General features: G+C 38.9%; 4 protein-coding genes across 5 annotated transcripts in view; 2 read left to right on the forward strand and 2 right to left on the reverse strand.

Annotated features, from left to right (window-relative positions):
* The window catches only part of LOC139947919 (kinesin-like protein KIF14), a 33,419-nt gene extending 29,990 nt beyond the window's left edge, over positions 1–3,429 (reverse strand). Inside the window, exons 1-5 of the mRNA XM_071945777.1 lie at positions 3,325–3,429; positions 2,069–2,433; positions 1,247–1,501; positions 776–863; positions 493–603 (exon numbers count right to left, since the gene is read on the reverse strand). Coding sequence (XP_071801878.1) covers positions 493–603; positions 776–863; positions 1,247–1,501; positions 2,069–2,424 — 810 coding nt within the window. The 5' untranslated portion in view covers positions 2,425–2,433; positions 3,325–3,429. The remainder of the gene's footprint in view (positions 1–492; positions 604–775; positions 864–1,246; positions 1,502–2,068; positions 2,434–3,324) is intronic.
* A 69-nt stretch (positions 3,430–3,498) lies between these two features.
* On the forward strand, positions 3,499–6,754 carry LOC139947921 (tRNA wybutosine-synthesizing protein 3 homolog). The gene is made up of 6 exons (XM_071945779.1): positions 3,499–3,675; positions 4,259–4,333; positions 4,542–4,640; positions 5,034–5,105; positions 5,279–5,412; positions 5,753–6,754. The coding sequence occupies exons 1-6, from the start codon at positions 3,499–3,501 to the stop codon at positions 6,081–6,083; spliced, it is 888 nt and encodes a 295-aa protein (XP_071801880.1). The 3' UTR covers positions 6,084–6,754.
* Positions 6,755–6,895: 141 nt separating this feature from the next.
* Positions 6,896–11,630, reverse strand: LOC139947920 (uncharacterized). Its single transcript, XM_071945778.1, has 6 exons — positions 11,549–11,630; positions 10,916–11,001; positions 9,752–10,244; positions 9,129–9,230; positions 8,637–8,777; positions 6,896–8,240 (listed from the first exon to the last, which is right to left on the reverse strand). The coding sequence occupies exons 2-6, from the start codon at positions 10,983–10,985 to the stop codon at positions 7,625–7,627; spliced, it is 1,422 nt and encodes a 473-aa protein (XP_071801879.1). The 5' UTR covers positions 10,986–11,001; positions 11,549–11,630; the 3' UTR covers positions 6,896–7,624.
* A 58-nt stretch (positions 11,631–11,688) lies between these two features.
* LOC139947922 (protein Dr1-like) lies at positions 11,689–15,264 on the forward strand. 2 transcript variants are annotated; one of them, XM_071945780.1, is made up of 4 exons: positions 11,689–11,732; positions 11,878–12,314; positions 12,622–12,785; positions 13,353–15,263. In XM_071945780.1, exons 2-4 carry the CDS (start codon positions 12,095–12,097, stop codon positions 13,509–13,511), a joined length of 543 nt encoding a protein of 180 aa, XP_071801881.1. In that variant the 5' UTR covers positions 11,689–11,732; positions 11,878–12,094; the 3' UTR covers positions 13,512–15,263. The 2 variants fall into 2 exon arrangements, with proteins under 2 accessions (XP_071801881.1, XP_071801882.1); XM_071945781.1 differs by having other exon boundaries at positions 11,706–11,732; positions 12,088–12,314; positions 13,353–15,264.
* Positions 15,265–17,036: the final 1,772 nt, after the last annotated feature.

The following is a 17,036-nucleotide window of genomic DNA, read 5'->3' on the forward strand; positions in this document are numbered from 1 at the left end:
GATGGTATAGAAAATAGACTGGACTACTACTTTAGCAGATCGTAATTAACTGTACTGCCGCGGAGTCAGTTCTGAATTGGTCTCAACGTTTCGACTAGCTTGCTCTGGCAAGTAGATACACACATAATGTTACCGCAAACCAAATATACAATGTATGGATTCTTGATAATTTTGTCAATTTAAGGCTTATTTATTTGGGAAAATTGTCCAAAAATGTAAATTGTGTACTTGCTGAGAAAACAGAGAATTCATGTCTTGGTTTTTCACAAGCAACTTGAATCCATTCATATTTAGCTAGATGCAAGATGTAGCAATATGCAGTCAATCAAGACTTGTATGCTTGACCGCTCCAGCCATAGGTTTGGGACACGCTGCAGTCTGGATGACAAACACAGCCTTTTAATTTCCCAGTAAGTTTGTTTGAAAAAGATCTAAATTGATAAGCAATGTCTTGGACGAAGGGTTCTTTCAAGGGAAGGGTAAAAGACATACTGCTGCTCGCTTCTTGCCGACGTCTTTATCAGCGTCTGAAGACGACGCCAGTAGATCGTGAATCTTCTCATTGTAGATCTCAAAGAAGCTTATCTCAATCGTGAACTTGGCCTGGATCGGGAGGATAAAAAAAAAAATATTATAATAATAATATAATAGGGAAAAAAGTTTCCACAATTAGGTCATTAGAACAAGGAAAGATTGGTTTATTTTCAGGGAACTGTCTGCAGAATCAGGGAGAGTCAGCAACTCTGTTGATGAAATAGTGAAAGATATCTCCTACCCTTTCTTCTTGGTGAGCATCAACTCGTCTGAAAAGCTCTCGGCAGAATCTTGGAATGATTCCTGTCTCTTTGTTGTATCCCATGATACTAAAAAAACAAAATTGAGATAAAATCATTGATTCAAAAAGAAAAGAAGGTAACAAATATTGTTAATAAATCGCTGGGACAGTATATCCATTGTGATCGGTTAAGAGGAGATCTTCAGTGAGGAGTGTTAAAACATACACCCCGAGGAACAGTCCAAATCCTCAAGTTATTCGGCTGGCTAGTGCAGTGAAGAATAGCATCCCTATTTTGTTTGAAATAATTATGGACTAGTCAGAAAGCTGACATATACTAGTACAATAAAAACCAATCAAACTGGTTCTGATGGCTAGTTACTGAAAACATTTTGGACAAACCCTGGATGGGCTGTTTTTTTTTAATAAAATTAATTGTAAACAAGCGGAGGTTTAAACGTCTACACTTACGTATATGATTTCCCGGAACCAGTCTGCCCGTATGCAAACATACACGTATTGTAACCTTCAAAAGCACTGTCTAGCAGCGGTCTCCCCACTCTTTCATACACATTCTCCTGGGCAGAGTATTGACCTTTGACCTTGTCAAATGACCAGAAGCAATGATCATAGCGGAAGCGATTGACCTGACCCGTCTTTGATGTGACGATGGTTTCGTTCCCGTCCATGGATACGACGCATTTCACATCCCTTTGGCTCTTCTCCCTGTTAAAAGCGTACAAAAATTCATACCATCATTCAGGAGCCTTATTATACATAACTGGTTAATTCTATAGCTTACCAGGCCTCGACCTAACCACCAACGGCAAATGGCATGGTGCCCTGTCCTTTTGCTGTGGTGCCCTGTGCAAAGTTCCTGTTCAAATTGACATTCTCCTCATAGAGGTGCCCCCTATCAGAGGGAAACTGCTGTGCCCCTTCAAGAACGAAGTTCAAGGACTGCTTACTGATTGACTTGACATGACTTTTGCGTCCAAGCAGGCATAGGACCTTGTGATGGCTTCTGTATGGTGATGGTGTGCCAGATTGCTCTTTCTGTGGCCCGTCTTACTGATTACGAACCAAACACTAAAAAAAGAAAATTCTGTAATATTTGCCTTTGAAATGAAGTCATATACAAGAAAGCTGTATCTGAAAAACCTAAAAAAAAGAATGAGCTGATTTCGGTTGTTAAAACCAAAATTAAGGACAATGTGTTTACACGCTGAAAATTGTGAAAAATAAATTGATGTGCCCCTTCAAGAACAGAATTTAAGGCCTGCACTTTGTTACCTTTCACTGAATGGTCTGACCCTGACGGCCACCATAACGCTAAATCCATCCCCTTCATCCACCCTGACCGGGTGATCATCGCTCACTCCCGACCATCGTCCAGCCTTTGTCTTCGGGGTCTCAAACTCAACATGGTTGAAACACTCAGGCGTTCCTAGCGGAGTTCGCGCTTCGTGTTTTATACGATTAGTCGGTGTGCGGAAAAGTTCTCGCTTCGGTGTGCTTCCCTTTGGTGTCGGACAATGGTTTTCTTTTCCTTTTATTGTCTTCAGGTGTTGGTTTTTGTCACCTGCGGAGAAGCAGCGGTCATTTGCAAACAGCGCCTGAGCCGACTGGCGATTTGACTTCACCGACATGTTTGGATGCTGTTGACAATACAAGAAGAAAACACAATAATTCAAATACTAACTAGGCTATGTTATCAACAACATAAAAATATAAAACTGTTGTTTTGTTGTTGTTTTTTTTAACAATAAAAAACCTTTACTTTCAAATCTGTACATTATGAATGGAACCTTTCAAATGGAACCTTTCGAATGATTTAAATAATGCTGCCAGTGAAATATTCACTGGCTCCACACACAAAAAACAGCTGTAGACTCTCCAGATCCTCAGCCTGGCACAATTTTTTTCACTTACTTGTTTTTACAAAAAAGGAATATCTAATTTGAGGAAATTGACAAAATTGAGTAAAAATAAAATAGATAGTATTTTATTTCATAACCAATGAAAAAGTGGTGGCAAGATACGGACAATTTTCCAAAACGGGCATGATTTATGACACTTGGTTGGCCCTTTGGATAAAAAGTAGTACTAACTAAAAAAAATTTTCTTCTCAAAAAAGGGTCAACCTGTCATTGTTTGTTCATAATATAATAAAATATCCAAACAAACAGGCTTATTGGTTTCATGACCATGATGACTTCAGGATATTTAATAACATTGTACTACAATACTAAACAGTACTGCTTGTGAATAATGAACATGTCAGTCAACAAACAGTCACTACTACACTAGGCCTACTCGATCCTTTTTCAAATTCAATTATGTTTGTGCTTTTTCAATAACAAACACACACAGCCACACACCACTGTGACCACACACTCGGGTAGTCACATTCAGTTCACTGATTCAGTATTCACAAAACCATCAAATAATGTCCGTTGACAGTCTAATATAACAGATTATTACGCACAAATTCCACCGCTTCCTCTCTTTGAATTATACAATTCTTGTAAACAAACTATTAAAATTACCTTCAATTGAAGTGAACGAATTATCTGGTGACAAAATAAGGCATTTTAGCGAGGTTTTGTACACATTGAGCGTTGAAGTTTTGCAGCCGCCGCTTTCTGGAATTCTTCAAGTTTGATTGGTTCTTGGCGATTTGGCAGAGCGCCCTCTTACGTTTTCTGAAAATATTTTCCAACATGGCGGCGCCCATGTCATCTTTTATGCAAGCGAAGAAAACGCATCTGAAAACACAAGATTTAAGCAAAAAAGGAAGTATAGATGAAGAAATTTTAGAGTTGGTCAACTACATCAATGATACTGAACATTATTGTACTACAAGCTCCTGTTCCGGTCGCATAATTGTAGTTTGCGAGGTAAATTACTGACGACTGCTATGCTGTGTGTGTGTGCGCACTGCAAATTGCTGCACTGCCGCAGTAGTCAGTGCACCTTATGAACGCTCCCGAGTCATAGCCCCACTTGTGTGGCCAAGTATTCAGCTAGCCTATGGCCACATAAGTGCCAAGACGTGCCAAGTGGGGCTACATGATGAACCTATGATGAATAACCAACATGACCAAATGGCTCAACACTGACAACAGATCGTGTTTTTCTGATTTAAAGTTTCAGTAAAAGTGTTCAGTTTACTGTTATTTTTTTAGTGTACTGAAATGAAATTAGGGTTAGTAGCTTAGGTAGAGGGACCAAATCAAACAATAAAATTTCGTTCAGTTTTACATTTGGTTTTGAGTTGACCCGCCATCAAACAAACAAACAAACAAACAAACAAAACAACTTTTAATTGTTATCTGGTTATACTTGATATAGTGTTAATATTAAAAATACTGTAACATTATTATTGAAACCTTGTTTTTTATAGCCTATATAAAAAAATAGGCATGAAAAAAAAAACTTGGTAAAAAGAAACAATAATTTTTGTCCAATTTCTAAATTCAGGAAAATGATGTTATCAAGAAGAAAGGATGTCAGTGGTTATACGTCTCACACAAGGCAACTCAATTGGCAGACATTGTAAGTTTAAGATCCAATACAAACTTGATTTTCCTCTAGACGTGCCTCTTTTACAAGAGGAAGATTGCTGTGCCCCTTCAAGAGCAAAGTTCAAGGCCTGTTTTATGCTTCTATATAAAACTACTTCATTCTTTAAAAAAAATGTTCTTCCTTTATGCTATTATTCATATATTCGATAGTTTTTGTTTTTGTTCATCTGCCTCCTCAGGAAGCTTCACTAAAGGATCTTCAAGGCAAGGTTGTCTTTAAATACGAACCGTTTATACTCCATGTTCAGTGCCGAACGATAGAGGATGCTAAGATGATGGTAAGGAAATCTCAATTAGAATGGGAACATCTAAGAACATTGGAGGGCCAATCATCAACTGGAAGTTCTCTATCTGTCCTCAAGTTTGTTACCAGTTGGAACTTGACAACATGCTGCAACTTAACTGCATTTATTTAGTCCCCTGCACTCATAGACTGTAACAAATTCTTCTTCCTCCCAAGAAATTTGCAGAATGAAACAAGCTACCTCAAGATATTCGCCATGCCCCTAAATAAGCTATTTTTACAGTGAACCTCAAGCAATGGACTAGCTAGAATTGCATAATTGGGGGCACATTTTAAACATAAACTGTCTGGTACATCAGGGCCAGTGTAGAATTCAAGCCCTGCTTACAATTTCATCAATACAATTTCAATTTGATGTTTTGAACAGCATGTGGTGGCAGTTGAATCGGGCTTCAGAAACTCTGGAATCACTATTGGAAAGGCTGGTAAAGTGATGGTGGTAAGTAATCCACAATGATCAAATAATAAGCATTGGGGAAAAAAACATTTTTTCTCCACTTTTCAATTCAGCAATTAAATGGACTAGACTGCTTTCTGAAAAGCCACTCCCACATTTATTTATTTACGTCTTTTTTTCCCACCCTAATATTGTTGTTTTTCTTTCCATTACAGGCGGTACGAAGCACCCATGGCTTAGAGGTACCCTTATCCGATGATGCTAGGCTCCTAGTTTCTACAGAGTATCTGGCTTTTTTAGTTGATCAAGCAAACGCAAAGCTGCGAGAAAACTCAAAACGGATTCTGAGGTTTGTTGCTCAACAAAATTATGCTTACCAGAATAAGGTTATCAGCTAAACTACCGTGAAATATGTACCATTTGTGACTGGTATCCTGCTCATTTTTGCTGAGCAGAAAATCTTTAAGCATTATTTTCTGCTTAAGCAACTGTTTGGAATTGGGCCTTGAATCTCATTTCTATTTTGTGTTTCTTTGTTTTGCTGTTCTCTTATAACTTGGATTATAAAGAGGTTTCGTTGTACAGAGGTAATTTGGTCAGTCCTAGTGGTCCCAAAAACTTTATAGTACGCGCTGCGCAAAACTTGTACTATAAGATGATTGGTCAAAACTTTCCCTTTATTTCAACAGATTCCAGGCAAATTTGACAAAGAGATTAGATCTCCCCACACCAGAGATTAAAGCCAAACTCGGCAAGCACTGTGGAGCGACACGATCCTCCCAACATCACTCTGGACATAGCCGGAAAGATATGGAAATCAGTGGAACAGAAACCAATGAATGGATGAACAGACAGTCCGGGGAATCCATGCTCAAAAAACAGAAACCAAGAGACGGTTCTTTCTCATGTGACCTTCCTGAAGAAAGACACCAGAGTACCAGTGAGGAAATAACTGGTTTACAAGATCCTTTAGAGAATGACGACAGTGATGAACTCTGGGGATTTGATATGTTCACGTGACAGGATAAAAGTGGAAGGTTCTCCCTCTGATTAAAATGGATCAGTCCTTGGATGCTGGAACACAAAATTCTGCAACGATGTCATATCTCACATCTTGGATTTTAAATTGACATCCTTGAATGTTGAAAAATGTATATGATCACTGGACAACAGAATGCTTTGTCTCGTTGATTAGTGACAAACAACTGTTATTTGGGCTTACATTCCTCAGCAACCAGTGGTAGGATTGGGGATGGTTAGGGTTATTAAAGGGAAGGTACACGTAAACAAATATTAACTTAAAAACTGACTCGGTAACGAGCATTGGAGAGGTGTTGATAGTATAAAACATTGTGGGAAACGACTCCCTCTGAATATTGTGGTTTTTGAGAAAGAGGTAATTTCTCACTAAAATAATAAAAGACTTCTAGCTAGAAGTCTTTTATTCTTATCTGAAGGCATACAATTTTTTCTTTCATCAATTTCTCACAACATCGATGACCAATTGAGCCCAAATTTTCACAGGCTTTTTATTTTATGCTTATGTTGGGATACAACAAGTAAGACTGGTCTTTGATAATTACCAAACGTGTACCTTCCCTTTAATAGAGGTACCAAACAAACTTTGATTACAAACAATTTTAAGTTTGTATGAACTTGACGTTGTTATGTAATAAATTATTCAAACAAAATCTTCCACTCTATATGTTCTACTTTTATTGCTTCACTTTGAGAAAAAATATAAAAAATATAAGTCTGATGAGCGAAAGTGTTAAAAAAAATTAGTTTTAGCGTTAGTCTCTGTTGCACTGCCACTGAGCAGGACCCAATTTCATAAAGCCTGCAATCACAAAAACCTGCTAAGCACAGGAAAATCTGTTTTATTAAGCAGTAAATCTGTTTAACAGCTTTATGAAACTGGGCCCGGTTTAATTTTGGCGAGTTGTTGACATTAACTCTTTTTTTATTTATAAATAATTATCAACAATTCCCATAAGAAAATTTAATAAGTATCTCTTAGAAAACTGATTGATTTGGTTTTTGAATACATCGAAACGAAAATACAGAATATTTCATGTTTGAGAAACTGAACACTTTTGAAGTTGTCTAAGTAAAAACGAAAAAGCTGTATACAAAAATACTTATTTTTCTATGTAAATACCCTATTAAGCTATTAAGCTATGAAATGACTTCTGATATAATTAATTAAGTTTGTTGGCACAATATTACGAATTGTTTCATTTTATTACTCTATTATCAACAATTTAAAAGAATATTAAATTTCTATTTTTGTTTACAAATTCTTCAGAAAAACAAGTAATTGTGGAAGACTTTAATACCCACAGGAAGATGATTGTGGCAAAATCAGTCAAATCGTTCTTTAACCCTTCTTCAAACCATTCAAAAGAATCTGGTTTTAAAACAAAACTTTTTCCTCTTTCAAAATAATTTTAGAAGCAGTGTCATATACAGAAATGAACTGTCTATAACGATCTGGAGGGTTTTATATGGTGGGTCAACTTCAATTTTTAATTTTCCTACTTACAGCGCTGTTCCAGAATCTACACCCCAGTTGTTATACTTTCTCCTGAGCCTGTAGTAGCCGAGCTTTTACTTGAAGAGTCGTCAATATTTTTATTCAAGTCTGTCTCACCCAATGTTTCCGACATTTCATTTGAGTTCAATTGTGGCACTGTTACCTCTTGTTGTTGGACATCATCGCCTGCACCAGAGGTTATGGACCCCCGACCCTGAGAGGTCAATGACCCCTGACCCTGAGAGGTCAATGACCCTTGGCCTTGAGGGGTACTTGGGGGATCGTGGACCTCAGTCTTGGAAGCAGGTGGGATTGTTGGACTGGCAGGAACCCCACCCTCACCTGAGACCTCTCCCGTCGACGGGGTTCCCTTCGCATCTTCCGAAGTACCTCCAACTGATGAGGAGGATGACAGACGAGCTTGTGCCTGGGCTTTCCCTGCCTCCATCTCGGCCTCGAATGTTTCAAAGTTGTCCACGTCTAGCTTCTCCACGAGCTCTTCCAGTTTCTTGGATTTGCGAAGCTCATTTTCGCGTATGATTGTGCAGAGATGTTCGGTGAGGGCTTCCTTGTGATCGCTCAATTTGTGGAGACTAATTTTGGCCGTCACAAACTCGGCCTCTGCTTTCTGGTAGCGCTTCCTTTGAGAAAAAGAAAAACAAGAACAAATCTTAATTAAGATTTGGCAAAAACCTCTGAAGAATGTGACAAATGGGCAAAACAACAAAGTTTGAACACTGTAAACACCCATCCACTGCAATACCTATTAAGAGGATGGTGGAACTGCCTCTAGCCATCGAGCGAGCTTGGTTATCTAGTGGTAAGATATCTGCTCTAGCAATACAAACCAATGGCTTCAAATTCTACCCAAGATGGGGGGGGGGTGTAAGGGTAAAAACAAATTATATAACAGGATGGTCAAAAGACGGTTCGTGGTTGATAACCCCCTTTATTGGTTAGGAAAATAAACAATATGAGCTTTCTAGATGAAACAACCAAAGCTCCTTGAACCAAGACTATCCCTACGGCTGACTTACTGAGCTTCGCTGTAGTTCCTGCTTGCTTCCTCGATCTTATCGCGAAGGATGTTCACATCGTTGGTCAAGAACTCTTCAATTTTACTCAACTCCTTCTGGATGTAGGCAAGACGTTTCGTTTCTGCTTGAGTCTTCTTCTTTCTAATCACAAAATAAAAATAATATTTCTTTTTAAAATGTTTCCCAAATAAGTCAATTATGAGTTTTGCAAAAATAATTGTCTAGTCCATTTTATTCTAAAGTTCTTCTGCGGAAAGGTAAGTTGACAGAGTGGGATTTGAACCAACAACCTCTTGGTTAAATTGCCAGCGCTCTCCCAACTTAGCTATCTAGCTAGCAGTTGGTGGAGCACCGGTACGCTAATGTGGAGGTCGCTGGTTCCAACCCCACACTAGTAAATGTGTCTTTGTTCAACGCCAAATTATTTAGAATTTACCCAGTCAGTTTCCCTTGTGGTTTATTACTTGATATTTAAGAAATCAAACAAGTTACCTGTCTGCAATGGCCATGGCCAATAACTTCTTCTTGCGTGAGTTTTCATCCTCGATCTCTTTTTGCTGTTGTTGAAAATGCTCCATTTTGCTCAACTCTCGACTGTAAAAATCATTAAGATGACAAAACCAAGTAGGAATGAGTGGGATTTGTGCAAAGGACCAAAAGAGACGCATCAAACAAACCAGGAACTTTAATAATTTTTAAAGTAAAGAATACTCTCTTAATCAGAAGTGAGAGTCATTTCTAAAAAAAGTCTAAAACTAGAATCCATCCATGTTGAAATGATCATGCCAGTATTTTCATATTTTTGTAAACCCCTTTTGATTAGATTTCACAGAGCTTATCAAAGAGCAGGGTTTCTTTATAAATCATGTGGAAAAAGAAATGGTTGATTTTCTTCACATGGCCGACTTAAAAAGTCTGAACTCAGATTTTAAAAGATACATGTTTTCACACAGTTAACCTCCTCTTTAGTCTGTCTCGCCCAATAAACATTGGAGTTTTTTCCCCCTCGTCCCACCTTTGTTTTTTGTCTGGTAACCCAACCTCTTCTGGTCAAACCAGTCCCTTCCTGCTACAGCCTCAGCAGGGAGAAATAAAATCACATAAACTTAACATACCTCAGTCCTTCCTCCTCGCCCAGTTCCTTCCCCAGAGGTTTCTCTTTTTTCTTGGGCTCATCTTGAACTTTTCTGTCCCCTCCTGCCTCATTTTTCTTTCCTGCTTCTGCACTCTGTACTGATTTAGTTCTATGCACCCCAACAGGTGTTTGAGGATTTGATTGAACTTCAACAGTTTTTTTCACTTCGGTTTTGGATGAATCTACACCTGGTGCTTTTGTTCTATCTGGCTTCTGATTGGTCGATTCCTTTTGCACCTTCTCTTGATTGGATAGCATCTGCTCTTGTTTCTGATTGGTCCCCTGTTGTTTTTGCACCTGTTTTGGTTTGGACAGCATTTGTTTTTTATTAATTGGGTCCGTCACATGGGGACGATTCTGTCCTTGGGGTCCTCTGCCCCTCTGGGATGGAGGTCGAGAGGTTTGTGGTCTGCCCTGTTGATAATGCCGTCCGTCCGTTCTCGTTCCATCTTGGTGATAATTTGTAACTGAATCTGAAAATGAAAACGAAAACATTTCATCAATTTGATATTGATAAACAGATTGACAGTCCTTGAATTTTGATCTTCCAAGGTTAAAGCAAATTTCCTCTGGTTAGGGCACTTCTATGAGAAAAATATAAGTTTGTAAAGGGCATCAGGGCAATTGATGTGGGCATTGTTACCTCTGTTGACAAAATCTTGACAATAAACAGAAAGCAAGCAAGCATGTAGGCTCTTTGTAAACTCTAAAGTTGCAAGGATATGACTACAACATGAGTAGTTCAGCTACAGTCTTTTTCCCTAACTAGCGAAGTATTCTTTTTCTTCTTCTATATTACAAGTGCAGACTCAATTACCATGAGCAAAAGCAAACTGTTATATTGTAGTCGATGCACCATGGCTAGGGTGAAAAGTACACATTGAGGTTTAGTGCTGCATGCTGGACACTCATTACATGTATGTACTCCTACAACTTAACTATGAGGTTCATTCCGTTATAGTCTCCACACACTAGAATGAACCTCGTAGTTCTAGGACTAGTTAGTTGCGATAAACGTAACCCTCCTCCCGATTGCGGAGGAGAGGAGGGTTATGTTAAATCGCAACTATGGGACTAGTACTAGGAGAGCTCGCAATGAATGTCTGTCTGTCTGTCTGTCCATAGGGCTGTCTGTCTTTAATACCTTGATCATGTTGATCGGGGTTGCTCTTGAGTCGGTTTAATTGTGCATCTGTGAATCCTTCCCACTCCATGCTGTCATTCGTCTGTCTGTTTGGATCAACAACAAAAAGGAATTAGTTTCATTTCAAGACCTAAACATTATTTTACTTAAAATTAAACTTGGTAATAATTAATTTATCCATTATTATTCTTTGCTCAAAGTTTTTAGAATTAATTAGAAGCCACAAACAAAAGTTAAACAGTTTTAACCATTCTTATCGAAATAAGATTAAGAAAAAGGCATGCCCTGCAACATGAAATTGGGAAATTTTCCTTTAGTTTCCTTTCTGCACCCGCCCCTTCCCCTTTTCCTCGGCCCCACCAGGAAAACTGTGAAACTCTCACTTTTAAAAATGCCAAATGAAAGTTATCCGAAAGTTTCCCGCGACCAGGGGCTCGTTCGTGTTGCTTTTTTCTAATTTTTGCTGTTATTTTTTTAATTTTATAAAATAAACTATTTCTGTATCCATGAAAACTGAGTGAGTTATGCTATGCTTTCCTTACTTTAAAGTACCGATAAATGGGAATTAAATAATTACACACTAATGCAAATTTACTTCTAACATCAACAATTGAAAACTTTAAAATCACTCACCCGAAACGCCGGGCTGCCACGTTCACAAACTTGTTTAGTTTGCTCTTTTTTTTTTTTTTGTAAAAAATTGTTTACGGTCGAGTTATATAGCGCCCTCAAGAGACAAGTACCAGTCACATCATCATTACCATACACACTGTGTCCTAAATAGAGAAGTGTGTGACAAGTGTGAAAGGACGATTAGGTAAGGATTTTATGTTTGAAGCATTGTTTTTACAGTAAACGGTAAATTATTTTAGGCTCTGTCTGTGTTTATGTGATGTACAAATCAAGTGAATTGCATTTCAATATTGTGTTTGAACGAACATTTCTTTTTTTACTTTTTGCAGTGTAAAAATATATTGGTGACCACTGACACTGTGTATGACGCCCTCTATCGTTTCCGTATGGATTACATTGATAAACAGTGAAAACTTTGGGACAAAAGTTTCCTTCATCCGTGGTCTGGTCTGAGATAAACTGAAGCTGAAATTTAACAGTTCAGAAATAATTCTACTAATTAGTATTACTATCATAATCATTGTGATTGTCGCACAAAGTAACGCAATGGCTGAAAGCGGTACGCCAGAGGACGACTTGAGTGTGCCTCGCGCAGCCCTTAACAAAATGATCAAGGAACTCCTACCCTCAGTCCGAGTCTCCAACGACTCACGAGAACTCATCTTGAACTGTTGTACGGAGTTTATCCATCTTCTGTCTTCGGAGGCGAACGATGTGTGCAACAAAAGTCTCAAGAAGACGATTTCACCCGAACATGTGCTGGCAGGTGAGAACAAGTCTTGCACCAAAACCTCCGTCATGCTTTACCAATCATTATTAATCTCAATCATTCTGAACCAGACTATTTCATTTGGCAACATTGTCGTTTTTGTGACATTTTGACATTTGACCTCTTAGCAGGGGCAAATTTGTTGGTGGTGCTTTAGCACACAAATAGCAACAATTGGTTACTAGCCGAATTGTAATGTATGTTGTTTGTGACCGGTTCCCTGCTTTACTTTCATCGGTGCACAAAGAGTTGCCCAGCACACTGAGCCCATGATACTGAAAATGTTTTCTTTCTTTCTTTGCAGCTCTAGATAGTTTGGGTTTCAGTGCGTACTTGGAGGAGTGCAAGTCCGTTTTAGAAGAGTGTAAAACGGTTGCTGCTAAGAAGAGACGAGCGAGCAACAGATTAGAGAACCTTGGCATACCGGTGGAAGAGTTGCTAAGACAACAGGAGGAACTCTTTGCAAAGGTTAATTGGGATTGGGAACTATTTCTCTAAGGAGGGGGTGGATTGATGTGGGGTGCCGTGGTGGTCAAGCGGATAAGTGCACCAAATGCAAGCTCTGGTGTTTGTAATCAGCAGAGTGTTGGTTTGAGAGTCCCGGTCATGGTGAGGCAGGGGATTCTGTCCCTCAGGAGATTCTGTGTGTCGTGTCCCCCCCCCCCTCCAATCCATATTAATACCCCATATGGGGAACAGAATCTCCGGCAGAAAGATTTTCCTAAGCAATGACACTTGTGTCCTTGAGCAAGATACTTTACCATTCAGTCAAAGGTCAGTAGGATTGGTAGTGCATGTAAAAGATAGAAGCCAGAACACTGAGTTCCTGGTTCACGTACCAAGCGCCCTTGTTTTACAGGTTGCCTCAGGCTTGCGAAATATAGAGATAACGTTCACTAATGATGCCTTTATTTTATTTTTTATGAGGCATTCTTGGTTTCATTATCAGTAATATATTAATATTATGAGTCTTAAAAGTTTCTTATAATGCATCTTTATAAAGACTAAAATTATATCTTGACATGTTCGTTACAGGCAAGAGAGGAACAAGCAGTGATTGAGCAGCAGGAGTGGGTACAATTACAGGCCGCTCAACAGCAGCAGTCATTACTACAACAGCAGCAACAGCAGCAAGCACAGCAGGTTCAAACAGCAACAAGCCAAACATCAACCATGCAACATGATGCAACGTGACTTGGAGCTACTCAATCCCCTGGACAAACACCAATAACCATGGCAATACGCAGTCAGACCTCACTAATGAAACGCCCTCTATCCTTGGAATAGTCGCAACGTGTATAGCGTAATACTACAACAACAGCAGCAGCAGCAGCAGCAAGCACAGCAGGTACAAAAAGCAACAAGCCAAACATCCAACATGTAACATGATGCAACGTGACTCGGAGCTGCTCAATTCTGTGGACAAAAAACAAACCTGGAATTTCATCTTTAAAAGGGCAAGGCCATTTTCATTTTGCAAATGGCTCTTCCTTCGGGAAGCTACTCAATTCTGTGGACAAAAACCAAACCTTGTATTTCATCTTTGAAAGGGCAAGGCCATTTTCATTCTACAAAAAAAAAATGGGTCTTCCTTTGGGAAATCTTAGCGCCAATGGGAACTGGGCACCAAGGCCAAGACCAGGAGCAGCAGAGGCCTTGGCCTCCAGAGCTATATCCAGAGCCTCTGTGTTGTTTCAAGCCTGAAACACCACCATGGCAAGACGCAGTCTGACCTAACTCCTGAAATGTTTTGTACTCATTTCTCAAAAACCACAGCACCTCAGCAACTTATATTTTAAGGTACGCTTTCTACTATCATTATCTTCAAATGGTGAAAGTTTAATGTACATTGTGTTTTGTGTTAAAAAAAAAATATCTAAATCCTTTAATTGGTTATCAATCTTAAAATGAATGGCAATAAACACTTTTAAAATTTACTTGGCTAGAAGTTTAGAAGCTTTTGTTTCTTTAAAGCCATTATACACTTTCGGAACAGAATAAAAGTTCACAGATTTACAAATAACTTACAGGGTTTACAGAAGGTAATGTTGAAAGACTTCTCTTGAAATATTATTACATGAAATGCTTTACTTTTTGAGAAAACATTGAAACAATTATCAATTCTCGATATCCAGAATTACGGATTTATTTTAAACACATGTCGTGACACGGCAAAATGTGCGGAAACAAGGGTGGGTTTTCCCATTATTTTCTCCCGACTCCGATGACTGATTGAGCCTAAATTTTCACAGGTTTGTTATTTTATATATAAGTTGTGATACACGAAGTGTTGGCCTGTGGACAATACAGTTTACCGAAAGTGTACAATGGCTTTAAAGAATTTGGAGAAACTTTTCACTTTAAAGAAATGTGGTTATGGATGAAGATGTTAGATTTCATCCCACAAACAGCTCATATGCCATGATGTCCTAAGCTGGACCATACCATACAACATAGAGGGGTGTCAATCAACAGGTTTTACAGAAGCATTGGTATAATAAATTGGCAAAGAAAATATTAGTTGAACATTTCCATTGAATAACCACTAATAGTAGCTTTTTCCCTCGTACTGCATCTCTTTGGAACTCCTTGCCTGGTGTATGTTTCCCTTCATCCTATGATCTGCCATCTTTTAAGAGGGATATAAATTCCTACCTTCAGCTCCACTGAATTTCTGCATTTCTATGATTTCTTCCTTGTAGCCCTTTAACTAGAGTGGCTTTTAGCCTTTATTAAAAAACTTTCATTCAATTTTTTGTTTTAATTCTCTGGCTGCAAAGCTAGCTTTATAAAAATAGAACTAGTTGGTAGGTTTCCCATTCTCTGTTTTATTGTTTAAATTATTTTGTTACTGATTGGTATTTGAAAAAAACAAGTGTTTGCAGTTACTTGAGAAGTATGGGGAAAGTCGTTTTAAAAAAGACTTTTATTATTAAAATCTGTTTTATTCAAACACATTTTCAGAAAGAAGTTTGTTGTTTGCTTGTTTCGTCTGTTGTTTGTTTGGTTTCTAGTTGTTTTCTTAGTTTGGTTGCACACCGAAGTGTCTTGGGGTTGACACTGTTTAAGTCATTGCCCCCCCCCCCCCCCCCCATTCCTCCGTACGACGAGACCTGTAGACTTCTGATAGCGCCCTCTTGTGAACCAAATTCATTTAGCACGACGGTATGATTGATCCCTGCTCTGCATGCTAGTGTGGCCTAATCATTGGTCGGCTTTCTGCTGAGTGAATGAGATTGCCGGTGTGGCAGGGAATTCGTGCCCCCCCCCCCCCCCCCGGAGGTTCTGTCCCCCATTATATGCACACGTTTTTTTCTGATAGCGCCGTCTTTTATTAATTTCCCATATAGGGGACATAATCTCCGCCGGGGACAGCTTTCCTAAGTAAGACACCGGCGTACGTCATTTACATTTTCACAAGTCAACTTATGTTTATTAAAACCATGGAGGTAAAGGTCTAACCCTTCCTCCATGGTCTTACTTATTCAGTCAAAGAAAAACTTCCACATGAAAAAATAAAAATAAATGATGTATGCGTCATTTGCCCATTCATAAATCCGAGCCAATTTGTATCACGAGTGCCACTCTCCAAGAAAAGTATTCTCAATGACCATTGACATTCCCAACACTCCAGTCAGTATAGACTAGCCAACCAGTCCATCACCCCTCACCTCACCCCTCATGTCAACTCTGCCCGTTCAAAAGTGTACAATTGGTTTCCCCAAACGCTGGAAGGACTACTTCCTGTGCGGTGTGAGGGACAGTTGCAAGGACATAGTTGGGATGAATGACATAGCTTGGTGTAGACAGAGTTAACAAAGTTGACGTCAAGTGAAGTCTAGTAACATAAAACCTCGACACCCAGTCTGCAGCATGTCGGCGACGGTGGGGTTTCATTGAAACATATTTTAGTCGCAGCTTCAGACATCTAGGTGAGTGTTTTGTTCTTTTCTTTTGTAGTATTTTCCCCCCCTCTCGTAGGCCTACTGAAAAAAGAGGGGAAAACATCAAAGTTCAAACCCCCAGCCATTGATGGTTAAAGTCCATGAGGAACTTCAACATGGTCAAAGCTTTCACCTGTAACCGAAATTTGAACCATAGAGCAAAAAATTGAACAAACCTCTTAATTACACTGATAAGAAAAAACGTTAAAGTTGAAACTTCCACCAATGGATGGTTAATAAAACATGAAGGAAGGAACTTCATGGTTACAGGTAACACCTTTAACCTCTATTTTTGCTGAAAAGTGTGCGAACTTTGATATCGCGATTAACGTGATTATCACTCATAAAAGGCGTTTTGTACGTTTTGAAGAAGAACAAAATTCCTCTGGGGAAATTAACAAAAAACAAAAATCCTTTCACAATAACAAGGCTTTGAGAGATTAAAAAAAAAATACATGACGAAATGTGATAATCCGTTTATCCTTCACAATTTATGGTTCAATTCGTTTCTATGGCAACATCATCAGGTAAAAATATTTGGTATCGCCACTGTGGTGAACGTACGTGCGTGAAATGAAGACTGATGGAACACATGTAGTCTGCTCAGTAGGGGTCCTTTCCCGTTGCACAACCATGGAATTAGCTGCTCCGTTGGCCAAAATGGAAATACTACATCTTGGAATATAGTTTCGCAGAAATGCTAAAAACAATCTTGAAGGTGTTTGGGAATAACATACTGTGGTAATCAGGAATGTTTTGTTACACTTTAAAGGCA

Source organism: Asterias amurensis, chromosome 15, assembly GCF_032118995.1.
Source record: "Asterias amurensis chromosome 15, ASM3211899v1".
Classification (NCBI taxonomy): Eukaryota; Metazoa; Echinodermata; class Asteroidea; order Forcipulatida; family Asteriidae; genus Asterias; species Asterias amurensis.